The sequence below is a fragment of the Venturia canescens genome, chromosome 11, assembly GCF_019457755.1.
Source record: "Venturia canescens isolate UGA chromosome 11, ASM1945775v1, whole genome shotgun sequence".
NCBI lineage: Eukaryota > Metazoa > Arthropoda > Insecta > Hymenoptera > Ichneumonidae > Venturia > Venturia canescens.
Window position 1 is genome coordinate 3,094,677 of NC_057431.1, and position 18,481 is coordinate 3,113,157.

The 18,481-nt window shown below is 33.8% G+C and overlaps 1 protein-coding gene across 1 annotated transcript in view; it reads right to left on the minus strand.

Moving 5' to 3' along the window:
• Nucleotides 1-14,105: 14,105 nt before the first annotated feature.
• LOC122418346 (uncharacterized) overlaps nucleotides 14,106-18,481 on the minus strand; it is a 90,887-nt gene continuing 86,511 nt past the window's right edge. The window contains exons 5-6 of the mRNA XM_043432492.1: nucleotides 14,910-15,098; nucleotides 14,106-14,342 (exon numbers count right to left, since the gene is read on the minus strand). Of these exons, the coding sequence (XP_043288427.1) occupies nucleotides 14,106-14,342; nucleotides 14,910-15,098 (426 nt within the window). The remainder of the gene's footprint in view (nucleotides 14,343-14,909; nucleotides 15,099-18,481) is intronic.

Below are 18,481 nucleotides of genomic sequence, written 5' to 3' on the forward strand. Positions count from 1 at the left end.
AGTAAAAATTGCCATCATTGAATATAAACTGGAGAGTTATTTTGGAAGCTTGAACATATATATTATATACAATTTTTTTCATTTGTAGATGCAGAATAATATCCCTTGTATATTGCGGAACAATTTGTTTCCGTTTTTTATTAAATTAGTGCAATTAAGTAACAATTACTTGAAGATCATTCTCTCAATTCCCTCTGCATGAATACTTGTGACTCATCAGTTCTAGACAAGACCTGATTTTTATTTGGATAAACAATTTGAACGGAAAGTGATGGGCCGGACAAGTACTTTTAACACATATTTAAACATAATTTGGATCGATCCAATCGACGTCGAATTTTGTGAATAATACCAGAGGATCCTGAAAGTCTGAGAACAATCGATTTTCTTATAAGTCTCTGCCACCATAGCTTTCATGTCATTTTTTTTCGATTTAAAAGCTTCTTAGAACAATTTAGTAATGTCAAAATTTGAAGTTACTAATAAAATACTTGTCCACCGATTGATATCATAAATTTTAGTGCTGCACGTAAATTAGATGGAATTTTTTTCAATTGATTTAGCTGTTCGAACCAAATAAGAAGAATATGGCATCGGTTTCGAAAATGATTTCAAGCACGATTTTTCGGTTTTTTATTTTTTACTTGTTATTTGATTCTTTTGACACTTTAAAAAATAGACATAGATTAGTTATTTTTAAAGATAATGTTTTTTCAAGATTTGAGAAATTTTTTTCGAATTGTTCTGTATTTTTTTTTGTAAAATAATTTTTTTTACAATTAAAAAAAAAAAATTTTCAAGTTTTTTTTATGGATTTTAATCTCTTGCGAATGATTACTGTATTTTTTTTTTATGATCGATAAGAAATTTATTATATTTCCGATCCCAAGCACCCAAGTTTAGCTTCAAATAATTCATACTAGGGAAAAAAAGGTTGGGACAAGTACATTGATGGTCACTTATTTCTGGATGGCATAGAAAAAAGATTTAGAACCAGGAAAAAAATTCTATAAAAATAATAAACGAAAAATTGAAAAGTTCAAAACAATTCAACAAAAATAAAAAACAATCGAAAAAATTCTGTAAAGAAAAATAAAAAAATTTCAAAACAATTCATAAATATTGAAGACATTGAAAAATGTACTATCCAAGTTACATGTAGTATAAAAATGTATGATATCAATTGGAGGCCAAGTTTTTATTGATAATTTGGAATATTTATCCAACAAATTGAAAACTTTAATGAAATTCATGATAATTATTTTCACGAAAAAAGTTCATGAAAAAAAAGTCATAACGGAAGTTACGTGCAGTACTAAAATGTATTATATCAATTCGAGGTCAGTTATTCGAAATATAATCTCCGGCGACAAATGAGCGTTGAGAATGCTTGTCGGGCTCACAACGTTTTATCAAAATTACTAAAAAATTAATGGAAATAAAATCATTAAAAATTCACATAAAAGTCATTCGTTGCTTCAACATGGTACACACTTTACAGAATCGATTCCCCTCCGACTTTCAGGATACCCTGGTATTATTCACAACGTTCAACTTCGATTGGATCGGTACAAATTATGTTCAAATACGTCTTAAACGTACTTGTCCGGCCCATCACTTTTTATTCAAATTGCTCATTCGAAAAAAAATAAAAAACGAAGTTAATGCGTGTGTTAATATTAAGGAATAGTAATTCCCGAGAAAATAATTTTCCTTGAAATCGCTCTTGTCAAAATGAAACGAAAATTGAAGATGAAGTTGATTTATCTATTTATATTGTATGGAGTCATAATTAACAACAAAATCATTTTTCTCCAAATTCCAGGAATCCACGTGTCGTACTCGACTAGTGATATTTATCAAAATGTGTACGTGACTATCGAAAAAAAAACATTGCACGGCTGAATAGGTTCGAAAATTTCTTGTAATGTGCCTGATTATTTCTCATTTCCATTGCTTCTTACCGAATGGTATGTGTTCCCTGAAGGAAATGAGAAGTGGATATTGCTATACGAACCTGAGAACAATCAAGTTCAAATTACTTGGAGATATTATTTTTATTTCTATCCATTTTATTATATTTGTCATTATAGAACAGCCCTGATTTGTTTTCGAATGAGCAATTTGAATAAAAAGTGATGGGCCGGACAAGTACGTTTAAGACGTATTTGAACATAATTTGTACCGATCCAATCGAAGTTGAATGTTGTGAATAATACCAGGGGATCCTGAAAGTCGGAGGGGGAATCGATTCTGAAAGTGTGTACCTTGTTGAAGCAACGAATGACTTTCATGTGAATTTTTAATGATTTTATTTCCATTAATTTTTTAGTAATTTTGATAAAACGTTGTGAGCCCGACAAGGATTCTCAACGCTCATTTGTCGCCGGAGATTATATTTCGAATAACTGATAAATACTTGACCTCGAATTGATATAATACATTTTAGTACTGCACGAAACTTCCGTTATGACTTTTTTTTCATGAACTTTTTTCGTGAAAATAATTATCATGAATTTCATTTAAGTTTTTAATTTGTTGGATAAATATTCCAAATTATCAATAAAAACTTGGCCTCCAATTGATATCATACATTTTTATACTACATGTAACTTGGATAGTACATTTTTCAATGTCTTCAATATTTATGAATTTTTTTGAAATTTTTTTATTTTTCTTTACAGAATTTTTTCGATTGTTTTTTATTTTTGTTGAATTGTTTTGAACTTTTCAATTTTTCGTTTATTATTTTTATAGAATTTTTTTCCTGGTTCTAAATCTTTTTTCTATGCAATCCAGAAACAAGTGACCATCAATGTACTTGTCCCAACCTTTTTTTCCCTAGGGGAAGTTTATGGTTTGATATCACGCCTTTTTTCTCAAAAGTTCCTCCTTTATGTTATGATGGTTATAGGATTTTAATATAAATTTCTATGAATTATTTGCTTAGTACATTTTTATAGATTCCATTCTCATACGAACATTTTTTATGGGATAATCTTTTTCATGAAATTATCAGGAAATAAGGGACCATCAATGTACTTCTCCCAATCTTATTTTCCCTAGGTATGATGTTCGACTTATAAAGTTGGTTTCCACCATAAAAGACCAATTTTTCGTAAAAAGTGCAGTGAAAATATTCCGTCACAAGTCTGCCCTTGAACTTTGGCGATTTTTTTCCTTATACTCTAATATGTTATGCCTATTAGGAACTCAACAGCATGGAGGAATCCGGGATGAGGCCCGAGAAATGAATTTCGGTTTATAATGTTGGTTTCCACGTAAAAGACCAATTTTTCTTCAAAATTGTACTGAAAATATTTCGGCACTGGTTTGGTCTTGGACTTTGGTGATTTTTCTCCTTGTCTTCTAATATGTTTTGTCTATTGGGAATCCAAGAGCATGAAGAAATGCGTGTTGTGGGCCTTAATATGGTTTTCGGCTTATAACGTTGGTTTCCACGAAATAAGATCTATTTTTCGTTAAAATTGTACTGGAAATATTTCATCACAGGTCTGTCTTTGGACTTTGGCGATTTTTTTCCTTGTACTCTAATATGTTTCGTCTATTTGGAATCCAAGAGCATGGAGAAAAGTGTGTTGCGAGCCGAGATATGATTTTTGGCCTATAACGTTGGTTTCCACGAAAAACAACAAATTTCTCGTCAACATTGTACAGAAAATATTCCGTCACAGGTCTGTCCATGGAGTTGGGCTATTTTTTTTTCTTCTACTCTAATTTGCTATGCTTATTGGGAACCCAAGAGAATGGTAGAAAGCGGGTTGGGGGCCGAGATATGATTTTCGGCTTATAACGTATAACCGCGACAAAAGATCTATTTTTCGTCAAAATTGTACTGAAAATATTTCGTCACCTGTCTGTCCTTGGCCTTTGGCAATTTTTTCCAAGTCTTCATACCAAGAAAGAACTGATGTAAAGATTTCCTTAATAGAACAGATTTTATTTATCCCTTTTCTTCAAAATTCAAATGAAAGATAGATCAAATTCAAGACACGAAAAATCCAACAGATTTGCCCACTTTAAATGTCGCTTTTGTATTCTGAATCTAGAGATTTCATTTCATCCAAAACGTGCCCTCAATGAAATATATTTCCAAAGTTTGCAAGTGGCCGCTGAGGTCCAATTATCCACAGTTTGATAGTTGCTGAAAAAAAGTACCCGAAAACTTCTAGCATTTATTATGCCATAACTCAAAGCAGCAAAAAAAACTAAGCGAACTTAATTCAACAAAGCAACAGAATTCAAAGACGTTTAAGGTACCTGCATTGGTTTTGGAGGAAAACCATTTCAGGACAATTCAAAAATGAATTTAGAAATTCGAAAACTCACAATGGAGTAGAAAAAGGAAAATTGAAGTATCTAGAAAAGCGGAAGACTTTTGTGATGAATTTTATAGATTACATGATACGGTTGGAGTAAATGATTTGAATGATTGGCACACATGCTGCAACACAGAAATATCAAAGTTTGGAAGTATTCGCTGTATATCAGTCATACAAACTTCAATACTATTTGAAAAGGAACACTTAAAAACTTGCCGAACCAAGTTCCCTTACATATTACCATAATCAAAGATAAGGGGTGATCCGTCGCATATCAAGAGACTCGGTAGAGTCTCGGGACAAGTACATTGACAGCCCTGTCGTCTGCTGGCCCGAGCTCGCCGAGACTATCTTTTCTCTGAATAAAACGATTCGCGGTGGTGGGGGTAAAATTGGCATGTCATTTTGTTCAATTACGAAACTCCTGAGTCATCTGAGGCTTTGAAAATTGAACTGGAGATTAATTAATAAATTCTGTTTCGATTCCACCCACAATCAGCATGATCGGTGGCGTAATTGCTGAGAAAAAACTTTGCACAGGCTCAAGATTATGCAAAAGTTACCAACACATTCTAGAATTTATGCGTCTATATTTACAACACAATCAAAGGCACTTTGATGCTCTCGAGTTTCTGATTGGTTGGATCTGACGACATCCATTTTTAAACGTTGTCATTGGTTGTTGAAATTAGTTGTTGATGATTGGAAATCTGACGTCAACTTCAGAACGTAGCACACGGCGCAGCACAGCTGGTAACAGCAGTCATAAATTCGATCGATATACATATAATAATGTACAAACCATGTGTCAGTTTTTGATCGTATGAACAGAGATTCGACATTACGAAGTACGTGCGGGATCAATAAAAAAATAATTTTCGTCATCTAAAGAAGTGCATATTTCTATTTATTTTGTTATTTGTGATATATTAAACCGGTATCAAAGCGGCCACGTAAATATAGTCTGTGATGTGTGTGTGAAAAAGAATACAAAAAATGCGCGATGCATATGTCAACGAAACTTTTCAAGATTTCATCATTTCGTTCGATTGGAAATAAGTGTTAACTGAAATAATCCTTCAATTAAACCAGAATACGAGAAATATTGTTCAGTGCGAATATATTGTCAGTGGCGTGATTATATATCATGTGTACATAGGTTATATATACGAATAAATAGAACCAAAATACACGCAACTGTTAGAATGATATTAGAAACTTTAATTGAATAAATGTTTTCTAATTTATTTCTTGTGTCGTCATTATTTTTAAACATCCCCATATTTTGTTTGATATACAGTTTGGCTCTGCCCTCTCCGATCCTTTTGTTTTCACCCGCTCAGATTGCAGCGGATCGATTCATATTATTAATTCGTTCCCTAATATGTGTTCTATGATTTTCTACTCCTTCTTCATGATGATTGTGGTAACATGATTCGAGAAGTTTCTAACCATAATCTTGAATTGCACATTTTGTAAATCAGATTTTCAAAAAAAAATCTGGTCTTGGTATAGTGTGTAGTTATTCTTTTCCCATTAGGTCTGTCGAGTGATAAATTTGGAAACTTTTCCAGAAAGCCTTTGGATGCTTTTTTTGCTAATGATATGAAAAGTCGTATCTCAGGAATGTGGTATGCAAACACAAATTTTGATAACAAAACTTATAGAATGACATGTATGTTGAGTATTTCCACTTTGCAAACTACAAATATGGAATTATAAAAAAAATTCATTCCGATAAGTCTACTGTTGCTCAGTTTTGGATGCGATCAAATATGATGCCTACCAACATCCCCAGAAACTTACAGAATTGCTGAATGGCATGTGCGCTATGTCATTTTAATGTAACATCATGACTTTTGACAACTTTTCATTATAATGCTGTAGATTCGGATCATTAAAATACTGCATATTTAAACATAATTTGTATCGATCCAATCGACGTCGAATTTTGTGAATAATACCAGAGGATCCTGAAAGTCTGAGAAGAATCGATTTTCTTATAAGTCTCTGCCACCATAGAGTAAGAAATGACTAGCTTTCATGTGATTTTTTTGGATTTAAAAGCTTCTTAGAAGAATTTAATAATGTCAAAATTTGGATTTACTAATAAAATACTTGTCCACCGATTGATATCATAAATTTTAATGCTGCACGTAATTCAAATGGTAACTTTTTTCAATTCATTAGAAAATACTTTGCCTCGAATTAATATAATAAATTTTAATGCCGCACGTAAATTAGATGGAGTTTTTTTCAGTTGATTTAGCTGTTCGAATCAAATAAGAAGAATGAGGCATCGGTTTCCAAAATGATTTCAAGGGCGATTTTTCGGTTTATTATTTTTTACTTGTTATTTGATTCTTTTGACACTTTAAAAAATATATAATAATAATTTTTTTTATGAAATAATTTTTTTTACAATTAAAAAAAAATTTTTTTTTAAGTTTTTTTTATGGGTGGAATTATCAGCAAACGAGGGACCATCAATGTACTTGTCCCAACCTTTTTTTTCCCTAGGGGAAGTTTATGGTTTGATATCACGTCTTTTTTCTCAAAAGATCCTTATTTATGTTCAGATGACTGTAAGATTTTAGTTTAAATTTCTATGAATTGTTTATAATTTTCGGCGTATAACGTTGGTTTTCACGAAAAAAGACCTATTTTTCGTCGAAATTGTACTGAAAATATTTCGATAGAGGTTTAGTCTTGGACTTTTGTGATTTTTCTCCTTGTCTTCTAATATGTTTCGTCCATTGGGAACTCAAGAGCATGGAGCAATGCGTGTTGCGGGCCGAGATATGATTTTCGGCTGATAACGTTAGGAAAAAGAAAGGAAAAGAGGAAAGATACATCAAATTCAAGAAACAAAATATCCAACAGAATTGGCCCTTTTTAAATGTTGCTTTTGCATTCTGAATCTAGACATTTTCGTGTCATTCAAAACGTGTCCCCGATGAAATATATTTCCAAAGTTTGCAAGTGGCCGCTGAGATCCAATTATCCAGTTTGATAGTTGCAGAAAAAAGGCACCCGGAAACATTTATTATTTCAGAACTCAAAGAAGCAAAAAAAACTGAGCGTACTTAATTCAACAGAGCAACCGAATTCAAAGACGTTTAAGGTACCTGCGCATTGGTTTTGGAGAAAAACAATTTCAGGAGAATTTAAAAATGAATTTAGAAATATAAAAACTCAGAATAAAATAGAAAACGGAAAATTTAGGAATTTAGAGAAGCTGAAGACGTTTGTGATGAATTTTTGAAATTACATGTTACGGTTGGAGTAAAGAATTTAAATGATTGGCACACATGCTGCGACACAAAAATATGAAAGTTTGGAGTTATTCGCTTCATACCGCAGTAATACAAACTTCAATAGTATTTAAAAAGAAATACTTTAAAACTTACTAAACCAAGTTCTATTACTCATTCTCATAATCAAAGATAGGGGGTGATACTTAACACACATATTTATGCACAGAAATTTCAGAGTTCGCAGGTATCTGCTGCGATTCAATGTATCTGCGCAATAAATTTTAAAGACAGCAATTTAAAATCTATCCATAAATGAGTAACTGAAGACTTCTGTGGTGAGTGTTTACTTCATATATATGTTACAGTTAGTTTTAAAAAGTAAAATGAGTGACACAGTATATCAATTTTATAATTCGCAGATTTTTGTTGTATTTCAATAATCCAAATTTATAGTATTATAGAGAAAAGTTGGCAAAAGTCATAATGTTACGTTGAAATTACATAGCGAACATTGTATTCAGAAATTCTGTATGTTCCCATGGATGTTAGCAGGCATTATATTTGATCGCATCCAAAACTGAGCAACTGTAGACTTAGCGTAATGAATCTTTTCACTAATAATTCCACATTTGTAGTTTGCAAAGTGAGAATACTCAATATTACCATAATTAAAGATAGGAGGTGATACTTAGCACATATATTTATCCACAGAAATTTTAAAGTTCGCAGCTATCTGCTGCAATTCAATGTATCTGCGCAATGAGTTTGGAAAACAGCAATTTCAAATCAAATTTCAAAGCATAAATGAGCAACTGAAGACTTTTCTAATGAATTTTTCACTTCATATTTATGTTGCAGCGAGAGTCAGAAAGTAAAATGAATGGCAAAGTATATAAATTTTATAGTTTGCAGATTTTTGCTGTATTTCAATGATCCAAATCTATATAGTGTTATAGTGAAAAGTTGTTCAAAGTCATGATGTTACATTAAAATGACATAGCGCACATAACATTTAGAAATTCTGTAGGTTTCCATGATGTTGGCAGGCATTATACTCAATCGCATCCAAAACTGAGCAACTGTAGACATATCGTAATGAATGTTTTCACCAATAATTCCACATTTGCAGTTTGCGGAGTAGGAATACTCAACATACACGTTATTTCATAAGTATTGTTGTCAAAATTTGTGTTTGCCTACCGCATTCCGAAGATTCAACTTTTCATACTATCAGCAAAAAAAACATCCAAAGACTTTTTGGAACAAGTTTCAAAATTTATTACTCGACAGACCAGGTGGAAAAAGTATAACTACACTTATATCAACACCAGAAACTGTTTTGAGAATCAGATATACAAAATGTGCGATTGATGATCATAGTCGGAAACCACTTGAATTACGTTACCACAATCAGCATGAAGAAATATTAGAAAATCATAGGACACATATTAGGAAACCAATTAATAATATGTATCCATTTGCTGCAAACCGATGGAGTCAAAACAAGGATCGGATAGAGCAGAGCCAAACTCAATAGGAAGCAAAATATGGGAATATTCAAAAATAATGATGACACAAGAAATAAATTAGAAAACATTTATTCGATTGGAGTTTCTCACATTATATATACTAACAGTTCTGTATGTTCTTGTTTTATAAATATCAACCATAATATTTCAGATCGCAAGAAGAAAATTTGACGTTATAGGTTGACGAACATTTTTTCTTACAACTTCCAGACCTATTTTTGATGAACTGATTTTCCTTATTTATATTATTCACTAACTATGCGAGCGTTTGTTACATTTGTCCCGCACTTCGTAACGTCAAACCCCGGCCGGTTCGTTACCACACAGCTATCAAAGGGAACTCGTATATATGACCTACATTATTACATATGATATGTTATCGCGCAACTGATGATATATTTACACTGGACAATATTCCGCGAACTCTGGTTTAATTGAAAGATTATCTCAGTTGACACTTATTTCCAATCGAACGAAATAATGAAATCTTGAAAAGTTTCGTTGACATATATATGAATCGCGCATTTTTTTATATGTTTTATTTGCACACACAGATCACAGTCTACATTTACGCGGCCGCTTTTATACCGGTTTAGTATACCACAAGTTTTAACAAAATATACATTATCCAATTTTCACTAACCATTTTCATTTATTAATTAGAGTCCGCACACAACAGCACTTTGGGGATCATAACCTCACCTGTCAAAATGACGTTCAGTATGAAAACAAGTCTCGGGTGGTTTCGGATGTGCGTATCGATGTATTGATATCATATAACCTATTTACAAATGATATAAATGATAAACTTATTTTCAGTCAAACGAATTAATGAAATCTTAAAAAGTTTCGTCGACATGCATTTCATTTTTATTTTATTCTTTTTCACACACAGATCACAGACTACATTTACGCGACTGCTTTTATACCGGTTTAGTTTAGCATTCCACAGGTTTTAATACTATGCACTTCGTTAGATGACGGAAGTTTTTTTTATTTATCCCACACGCATTCCATAGTGTCAAAACTCTGTTTATACGATGATCGAAAACTGACACATGGTTTATATATATATATATAATATAATATTCACGGAGTCTGACCGCGGTCGGGGTAAGACTCAATAGTTAGAAGGCCTAAAATGGCGAACAGGCATTCTGTATAACGCATATATAGATATACAGAATGCCTGTTCGCTATTTTAGGCCTTCTAACACTTGAGCCTCACCCGCGGTCGGCCTAGCAGCTGGAGGAGCCGACATCGTTGAGCCAATCAGAATGCGTAGAGGCAACAACTCTACTACTACTAACTACATCAAAACGCGTATACGTATACGTCGAACAGTAACTTCTGCATAATCTTGAGCCCGTGCAAAGTTTTTTCTCAGCAATTACGCCACCGATCGTGTTGATTTTGGGCGCAATCTAAAGAGAATTTCTTAATTAGCTGAAAGTTCAATTTTCAAAGCCTTAGATGACTCATAACTTCGGTAATTCAAAAAAATCACTTGCCAATTTTACCCCCACCACGGCGAATCGTTTTATTCAGAGAAAGTATACTCGGCGTGAGCCTCGGGCCAGCAGACGACAGGGCTGTCAATGTACTTGTCCCGAGACTCTACCGAGTCTCTTGATTCTCGTCGCATGTGAAGTTTTGACTCTTTAAGTTGATGAATCGAACATGTCGAAAAACAATCGAAATCGTAACCATTGTTTGTAGCCAAGAATCAGAAGCATTCGATAAGTCCTGTCATCATTGGTTGGAATTATCGACCGTGCATCGGTAGTTGTTGCAATTGATCGGAGTTCTGACGTTTCCTGGACCGCTGTTGAGCTACAAAAACAATACAAAAACTTGGCGTGCATGGTTAAGTAAAAAAGCTCGGCGAAGGAATGTCTCGTTGATAACTGTCGTTATCAACAGTCACAACATGCACGCGCAAAGAAGCAATATAACGTCATGCATTGGAAAAGAAACCATCGTTAACTGTGCCGCATTTCTTCATCACGGAATTATATATTAATTCTTTACCCTGCGATCATTTCCTACTGTATACCTTTTAGACCCAGGATCATCCTCTCCGTTCATTCATACATTTATCTATCCAGCCACCGACCGAGTGCATCCGAAACGTTCAACGTTTTATTCGATCTCTCTCTTCTATTCCATACAAGTTTTTTTTTCCACATCGAACAAAAATTCTGCTTGCACAACTGAGAATCGTTCTTCTGAGTTATATATATTTCATATCTTCCCGAGCTTTTTTACTTAACCATGCACGCCAAGTTTTTGTATTGTTTTTGTATCTCAACAGCGGTCCAGGAACCGTCAGAACTCCGATCAATTGCAACAACTACTGATGCACGGTCGATAATTCCAACCAATGATGAAAGGATTTATCGAATGCTTCTGATTCTTGGCTACAAACAATGGTTACGATTTCGATTATTTTTCGACATGTTCGATTCATTATTTTAAAGAGTGAAAACTTCACATGCGACGAGAATTTTCTTTTCTTTACAAGCAACAGCGAAAATTTTGATTCTTTATTCAGCAAGTTCAAATTCTCTCATTCAGTGGTAGACATTTAGCCTGCGAAGAGATTTTTAAAAAATGTTCTATTCCTTTTTTAACAAACTCCATGTGCTTCCTTTGAGAATTGATTTTTAAAATTATTATTCAACTGAAGGTACGGACTTTTAATACTTGGCGTTATTTTTACTTTTTTAAAGTTTTTCCACAGATATCATTTCTTTTTGGAAAAAAAAACATAACAGCATTTTAGTTCGGACTTGGTGAACAGTATTTTACTTAAGGTACGAACTTTTAATACTTGGCGAATTTTATTTGTTATAGCAACTAACCTATTCTACTACTGAAGATATTCAATTGATAATAAATCGCATTCTAATAAATTTTCGAGAGGATTCGTCTGCACAATCTCGTTTTTTTTATCATCACGTACACAATTGCACTTTGTTAAAATCAATATAAAAACATGAGTGAATTGTTGCGAAGAGATAGTTGTCGCCGAGCATATATGGGATGATGTTTGAATTCAAGTGGGCGTGTAACGGCAGCGTTAATTCTAGTTCCATAAAAATAATACATTAATTTAGTCTAGTTTGATTTTTATTTGAATGAGCAATTTGAATGAAAAGTGATGGGCCGGATAAGTACTTTAGCAGTATTTAGCACATATTTAAACATAATTTGTACCGACACGAAATCGACATCGAATATTGTGAATACCAAGGGATCCTGAAAGTCTGAGAAGAATCGATTTTCTTCTAAGTCTCTGCCACTATAGAGTAACAAATGACTTTTACCTTTAATGCGATTTTTTGGTAACTCTTTGATTCACTAGAACTTTTTCAAGTTCCGAATGCTTCCCGTAGGAATGAATTTCTCACGTTCTATTTGAATTTTTTTTCTTTTACAATATAATTACGGATTTATATTTCTTCTAAATATAATCTTTTTTTCACGATTTGTGAAAGCTTTTCTTAATTGTGTTGTTGAAATTATTTACAGTTGGTTTCGTAATTTTTTTTAATCCATATCATTATGTTTTTAATTTTTTTCATTCGTCATCCGATGTACTCATCACTTTTGCATTTATTCGACAACGTTTTGTTCATTCGAACACCAAACTTTTTTCATACATTACCAAGATTCAGCAGATTCCATTTTTTTTATTCATTACGTTTGAAATGGTTTTTTTATGACCTTTAGTAATGATTTGCTCGTTCGAAGAAAGTTTCGAAATAGATCGAACAACTTCTAATAAATCAGCCTGCATTTGTGTTTTGAAGTATGTTACATGAGGTTTCACGGAGACTACTGCCAGGTGACATAAAACATAATAAATGTTTAGAACTACCGCAGAAAAAAGATTTGATATCAAGCCGCAAAAATCTTCTCTTGGAGAAAAAAAATTTCGACAAGTACATTGATGATCGCCCATTTTCGAATTATATTTCGAAAAATGTAAACAAATATTCTCAAATCTTGCAATGAAAATTATTTTAAACCGTGAAAAATATTCAAATACATGACAGCCCTGCAATATTAGTGAATGATATTATCCACTAATATACCGATTATGGGGGTATTTTCAACGTTAATGAGAGTTTTGAATTGAATTTTAAGCATTGGATACACAAAACAAACATCTAGGGTTTAAATTGTTGACTATAATTATTTGTCATAATACGGCGTTTAATTTATAATTTGAAAAAAATGAGTTGATTTTTGTTCTTGAGTTCATCAACAGCAAGTTACATGAGATAAAAGAGAATTTTTTGAATATTACTCCTTCCTCTTGCCTACTAATAGCCAATTTTTTTCTCAATTTTGCAAAACAAATAGTGAAAAGTTAAAAGATTGCTTTAATCAAATTTTCAATTTTCTGATCAGAGAGTATATAGTTTTCATTTCTTCTTGAACTCAGCGTGATTGTGCATGGTTAGCTCAGCTTGATGTAACCCGAAAAACAAGATTGCAGAACTTTTGAGAAAAAAGTCGTGATATAAAACCTTCAAAATTCCCTTCGGGAAAAAAAGGTTGGGCAAGTATATTGATGGTCCCTTGTTTCTTGATCACATCACGAAAAATGTACTGAAAATTCCATTATAAAAATTATAAAATCAACTGTTAATAATTTTAATAGAATAATTCGAAAAAAATTTTACAAATCTTGAAAAAACATTGTATTTAAAAATATTCTAATTTGTATCTCCTTTTTAAATTGTGAATATTTGATTCGTTTGTAGTAGTCGTGAATAGATAAATTTACTAGCTGGTAAGTTTTTTGTCGGGTACGGATGATTCTATTGGGAAAGTACAGCTGATAGGGAATTTGGACATCTAAGAGTTGGGAAAATGTCGAAATGCTACGATGGCTAATAGCCCTACGGGGCATATGCACGGTTGGGCATTTGCCACGATGTCTAATTGCCACAGCAGAGGGGAGTTATAACGAAGGCATATCGAGCATGGTGAGGACGGCTGAGCCTGATGGTGTGAAAAGTGGGAATACGCGAGCATCGGGGAAATGTCGAACTGCTGCGGTGGTCAATAGCCCTACGGGGTAAATGCACGGTTGGGCATTTGCCACGGTGTCCAATTGCCACAGTAGGAGAGTTTTACAGTGGAGAATGAAACGGGGCAAATGCCACGATGGAAAATTACACGGGGTCCAACTGACACCCTGCCGTTCAAAATACACATAAGTTAGAAAAGTAAGGGGCATTCGCAAATAAAAAATATGATGGACAAATAAAAACAAGCTTCATCGTAGACAAAAGATAATGGAAAAAGGGAAAAGATGGAAGAAGGAAGTTAAAAAAAAGGACAAGATGAAGGTAGGGAGAGATTAGTGGGTTTAAAGCATAATAAAGAAGAATGTAAAGAAGGTATGAAAATTGAAGGTAGGAGAAAAACTTGCATATATAGAGAAGAATCAGTTTGTTGGAGGGGAACTGTATTATAGAAGCACGCAAAAGTATGCAAATAAAAACACATGCAAGTTGAAGGAAAACGTTTCTTAGGATTATTTTACCTATTTAATGAAAAGGTACTCTTTTTTATCATTAGTTAGTCATCCTTTGATGTGTTGCCTTGAAAATCAAAGCAAAGATGAAAACACTTCCTTTTTTCAATCATAACAACACTTGAGAACAAAAAAATTGTTAGAAAAATCTATAACTCGCTATCAAAAGCCCTTTCCAACTAGTTCCGATCATACAGTTTTTGTGATAATATTTCAAGCTCAAACAAAACCTGCTTTGTTGTCCACCATCAAACTGATCATGTGAGATATTTTTTCTGGTGAATCCAGCGCAACTAACGAGGCATTCATCAATTCACAGGATTTCCTCGCTTTAGACCATGTTGAAGGCTGGAAACCAATCCAATAGGAACAACCGGAAACGAAAACTCTCACTGGTTTTGTGCTTGCACGTTTCTTTGGTGCTACAACAAATTTCAGCATTAATGTATATTTTGTTGTTTTTTTTCATAATTTTTAATCGGTAAAGAAAAATTTGGGGATATTACGATATCTGTGGCCCCAAGTTTTGGCCATGTAGTCTTCATATTTGGCCCGAAATAAGACTTTTTTAAAGAGTAAAAAAAATCGAAATTCGGCTTTTAAGCGGGTGAAACAGAGATTTTAAATTTTTTCTAAAAGAAAGTATTTTTTGGCAGATTTTCTTGAAATTCGACGTTTATATTCTAGAATATATGAGTAATTTAAAAAGTGTTCGGCAGTTATTTGGAACTTATCGAAGGTGTTGCAGACCCACCCAACGATTCCGCACACACATCGAAGGTGCTTCAGACCCACCCAACAATTCCGCACACACATCGAAGGTGCTCCAAACCCACTCAACGATTTCGCACACACATCGAAGGTGCTTCAGACCCACCCAACAATTCCGCACACACATCGAAGGTGCTCCAAACCCACTCAACGATTCCGCACACACATCAAAGGTGCTTCAAACCCACCCAACGATTCCGCACACACATCGAAGGTGCTCCAGACCCACCCAACGATTCCGCACATACATTGAAAGTGCTCAAAACTCGCCACACAAAAATGGTGATAAAAATTTTAAAAAACATTTGCCGCGGTTGAAATTTTAGGTGTGATCTTGTTTTAACCTCTTTTTTATGTGTGTTTTTGCAAAAGCTGGGTGTTCAAATCGAAGTGTCCCTTTCGGAACTATATCCGCAAATGCAACCATCAACGGGGGGTCGGGGGGGGGGGGGCGAAACCCCCCGCGGGGCAGAGCCCCCGAAAGAACACATTTAATTTGCAAATTTTTTTAAAACAATTTAGGTACCCCAAATAATATAATACGCAAACTTCATGTCTCTCATTTTCCCCCCTCAAAGGCCGAGTTCCGATTATCTTTGTTTAAAAAAGTTTGCATGGTCAGAATTAGCGACCACAAATAACATGCATTATAAAAACGCTGCAATTTTTAAACCACTCTATCACCCCCTTAATGGTCGAACTTGGATCTTGAGTAAATAAAAAAAAGTCTGATTTTCGATGGAATATAGACGCTGTATCGTCAGAATTAGGGACCACAAACATTATAATGCTTCAACTTTCAACCCCCTGGGGAGAGCGGTTGGTCTGATGGACAAGGACTCGGGCCCGCAATCTGCGGGTCCCGGGTTCGAATCCCGGCCAAACACCAATGAAAATTGAAAATATTTTCAAGTGTTTTCTACTGTGATCCCGGGTGGTTCGGACTCCACCTTGATAAATCCACGGCCAAACACCTCTCTGTGATGCATGTGCGGTCGGTGTACGGCTTCGGGGGCCTCCCGTGGACGGTTTCATCGTGCGGTGATGGCCCTCTAGCCATGCACTGGCTGGCGCAATGTACCACAGTAGAGGAGGTGCATGTTTGAGCACCTCTGGTGGGGGCGCTGAGCGTACTCGCACTGCCATCCGAGAGGATCAACCAAGTACCGGCTGTATCGGCAAGGTTTTCTGCAGTTTCCCTTCGCTCACGGCAAATGCGATACAGTGGGGAGTAAGTCGGCTGCAGCCGCAACGGGCGGGGGAAAAAAAAATGTGGAATGGGGACAAGGGGGGAGAACGTAAAAACCGAGAAGGTATACAAGTGGAAAAAATTAATAAAAAAAAAAAATAAAAAACTTTCAACCCCCTGTTTCACCCCTTAAAAGGCCAAATTTCGATTTTTGTCACTCTTGAAAAAAGTCTTATTTCGGGCCAAATATAAAGACTACATAGTCAAAACTTGGGGCCACAGATATCGTAATACTGCCAAAAATTTACTTATTTTGGATAATTTTGTTAAGTTAGTTAATGAGGAATGGACTTTTCTGAAGTATAGACAGTGAGAATTAAACGGTATTTTCCAAAAATATATTTCTGTAGAGTATTCTATCAAAATTTTGGTCGAATAAGAGCATGAGTTTTGAACATATTGTTATGCCAGTGATATGTGGGATTGCACTCGGGTCATTCCCTACTGTTAAATCATGGTAATGCGTGAAAAACGTTTGGTTCAAAGGAACAAAACGTGGTCAAATAAATGCAAAAGTGACGAGTACATCGGATGACGAGTGGAAAAAAATTCAAAACATAATGGTATGTAAAAAAAATTACGAAACCAACTGTAAATAATTTCAACAAAACAATTAAGAAAAGCTTTCACAAATCATGAAAAAATATTATATTAAAAAAAATAGAAATCTGTAATTATATTGTAAAGGAAAAAAATAATTCAAATAGGACGTGAGAAATTCATTCTTACAGGAATCACCCTGAACTTAAGAAAGTTCCAGTGAATCAAAAAAGTTACCATCTGAGTTATGTGCAGCACTACAATTTATGGCATCAATCGGAGGATAAGTATTTTATTAGTATATATATACATCCATGAAAAAAACTTTAAAAATATTTTCTTTTTAAATTGTCAAAAAAATGATTTTATAAAAAAAAATATAGAACAATTCGAAAAAATTTTCACAAATCTTGAAAAAATAATAAGTAAAAAATAAAAAACCGAAAAATCGCGCTTGAAATCATTTTGGAAACCGATGCCTCATTCTTCTTATTTGATTTGAACAGCTAAATCAATTGAAAAAAATTCTATCTAATTTATGTGCAGCATTAAAATTTATTATATCAATTCGAGGCCAAGTATTTTCTAATGATTTGAAAAAGTTACCACTTGAGTTACGTGCAGCACTAAAATTTATGATATCAATCGAAGGACAAGTAATTTATGAGTAACTCCAAATTTCAACATTATGGAATTGTTCTAAGAAGCTTTTAAATCCAAAAAATCACATGCAAGCTAGCCATTTCTTACTCTATGGTGGCAAAGACTTATAAGAAAATCGATTCTTTTCAGACTTTCAGGAGCTTCTGATATTATTCACAATATTCGACGTCGATTGGATCGATACAAATTATGTTTAAATATGAGTTAAAAGTACTTGTCCGGCCCATCACTATTCATTCAATAAAAAATCAATCATAAAAAACGAAATCGTACGGCAGAATCTGGTCAAAAATTTGTTAAAATGCGATTCATTATTAGTTTAATGCGCTTAATAATATAGTATAAGTTAGTTCTTATTCTGAATGGAATTCGTTCGCTGGAAGAATAAGTGGGAAGTAAAAATTGCCATCATTGAATATAAACTGGAGAGTTATTTTGGAAGCTTGAACATATATATTATATACAATTTTTTTCATTTGTAGATGCAGAATAATATCCCTTGTATATTGCGGAACAATTTGTTTCCGTTTTTTATTAAATTTGTGCAATTAAGTAACAATTACTTGAAGATCAT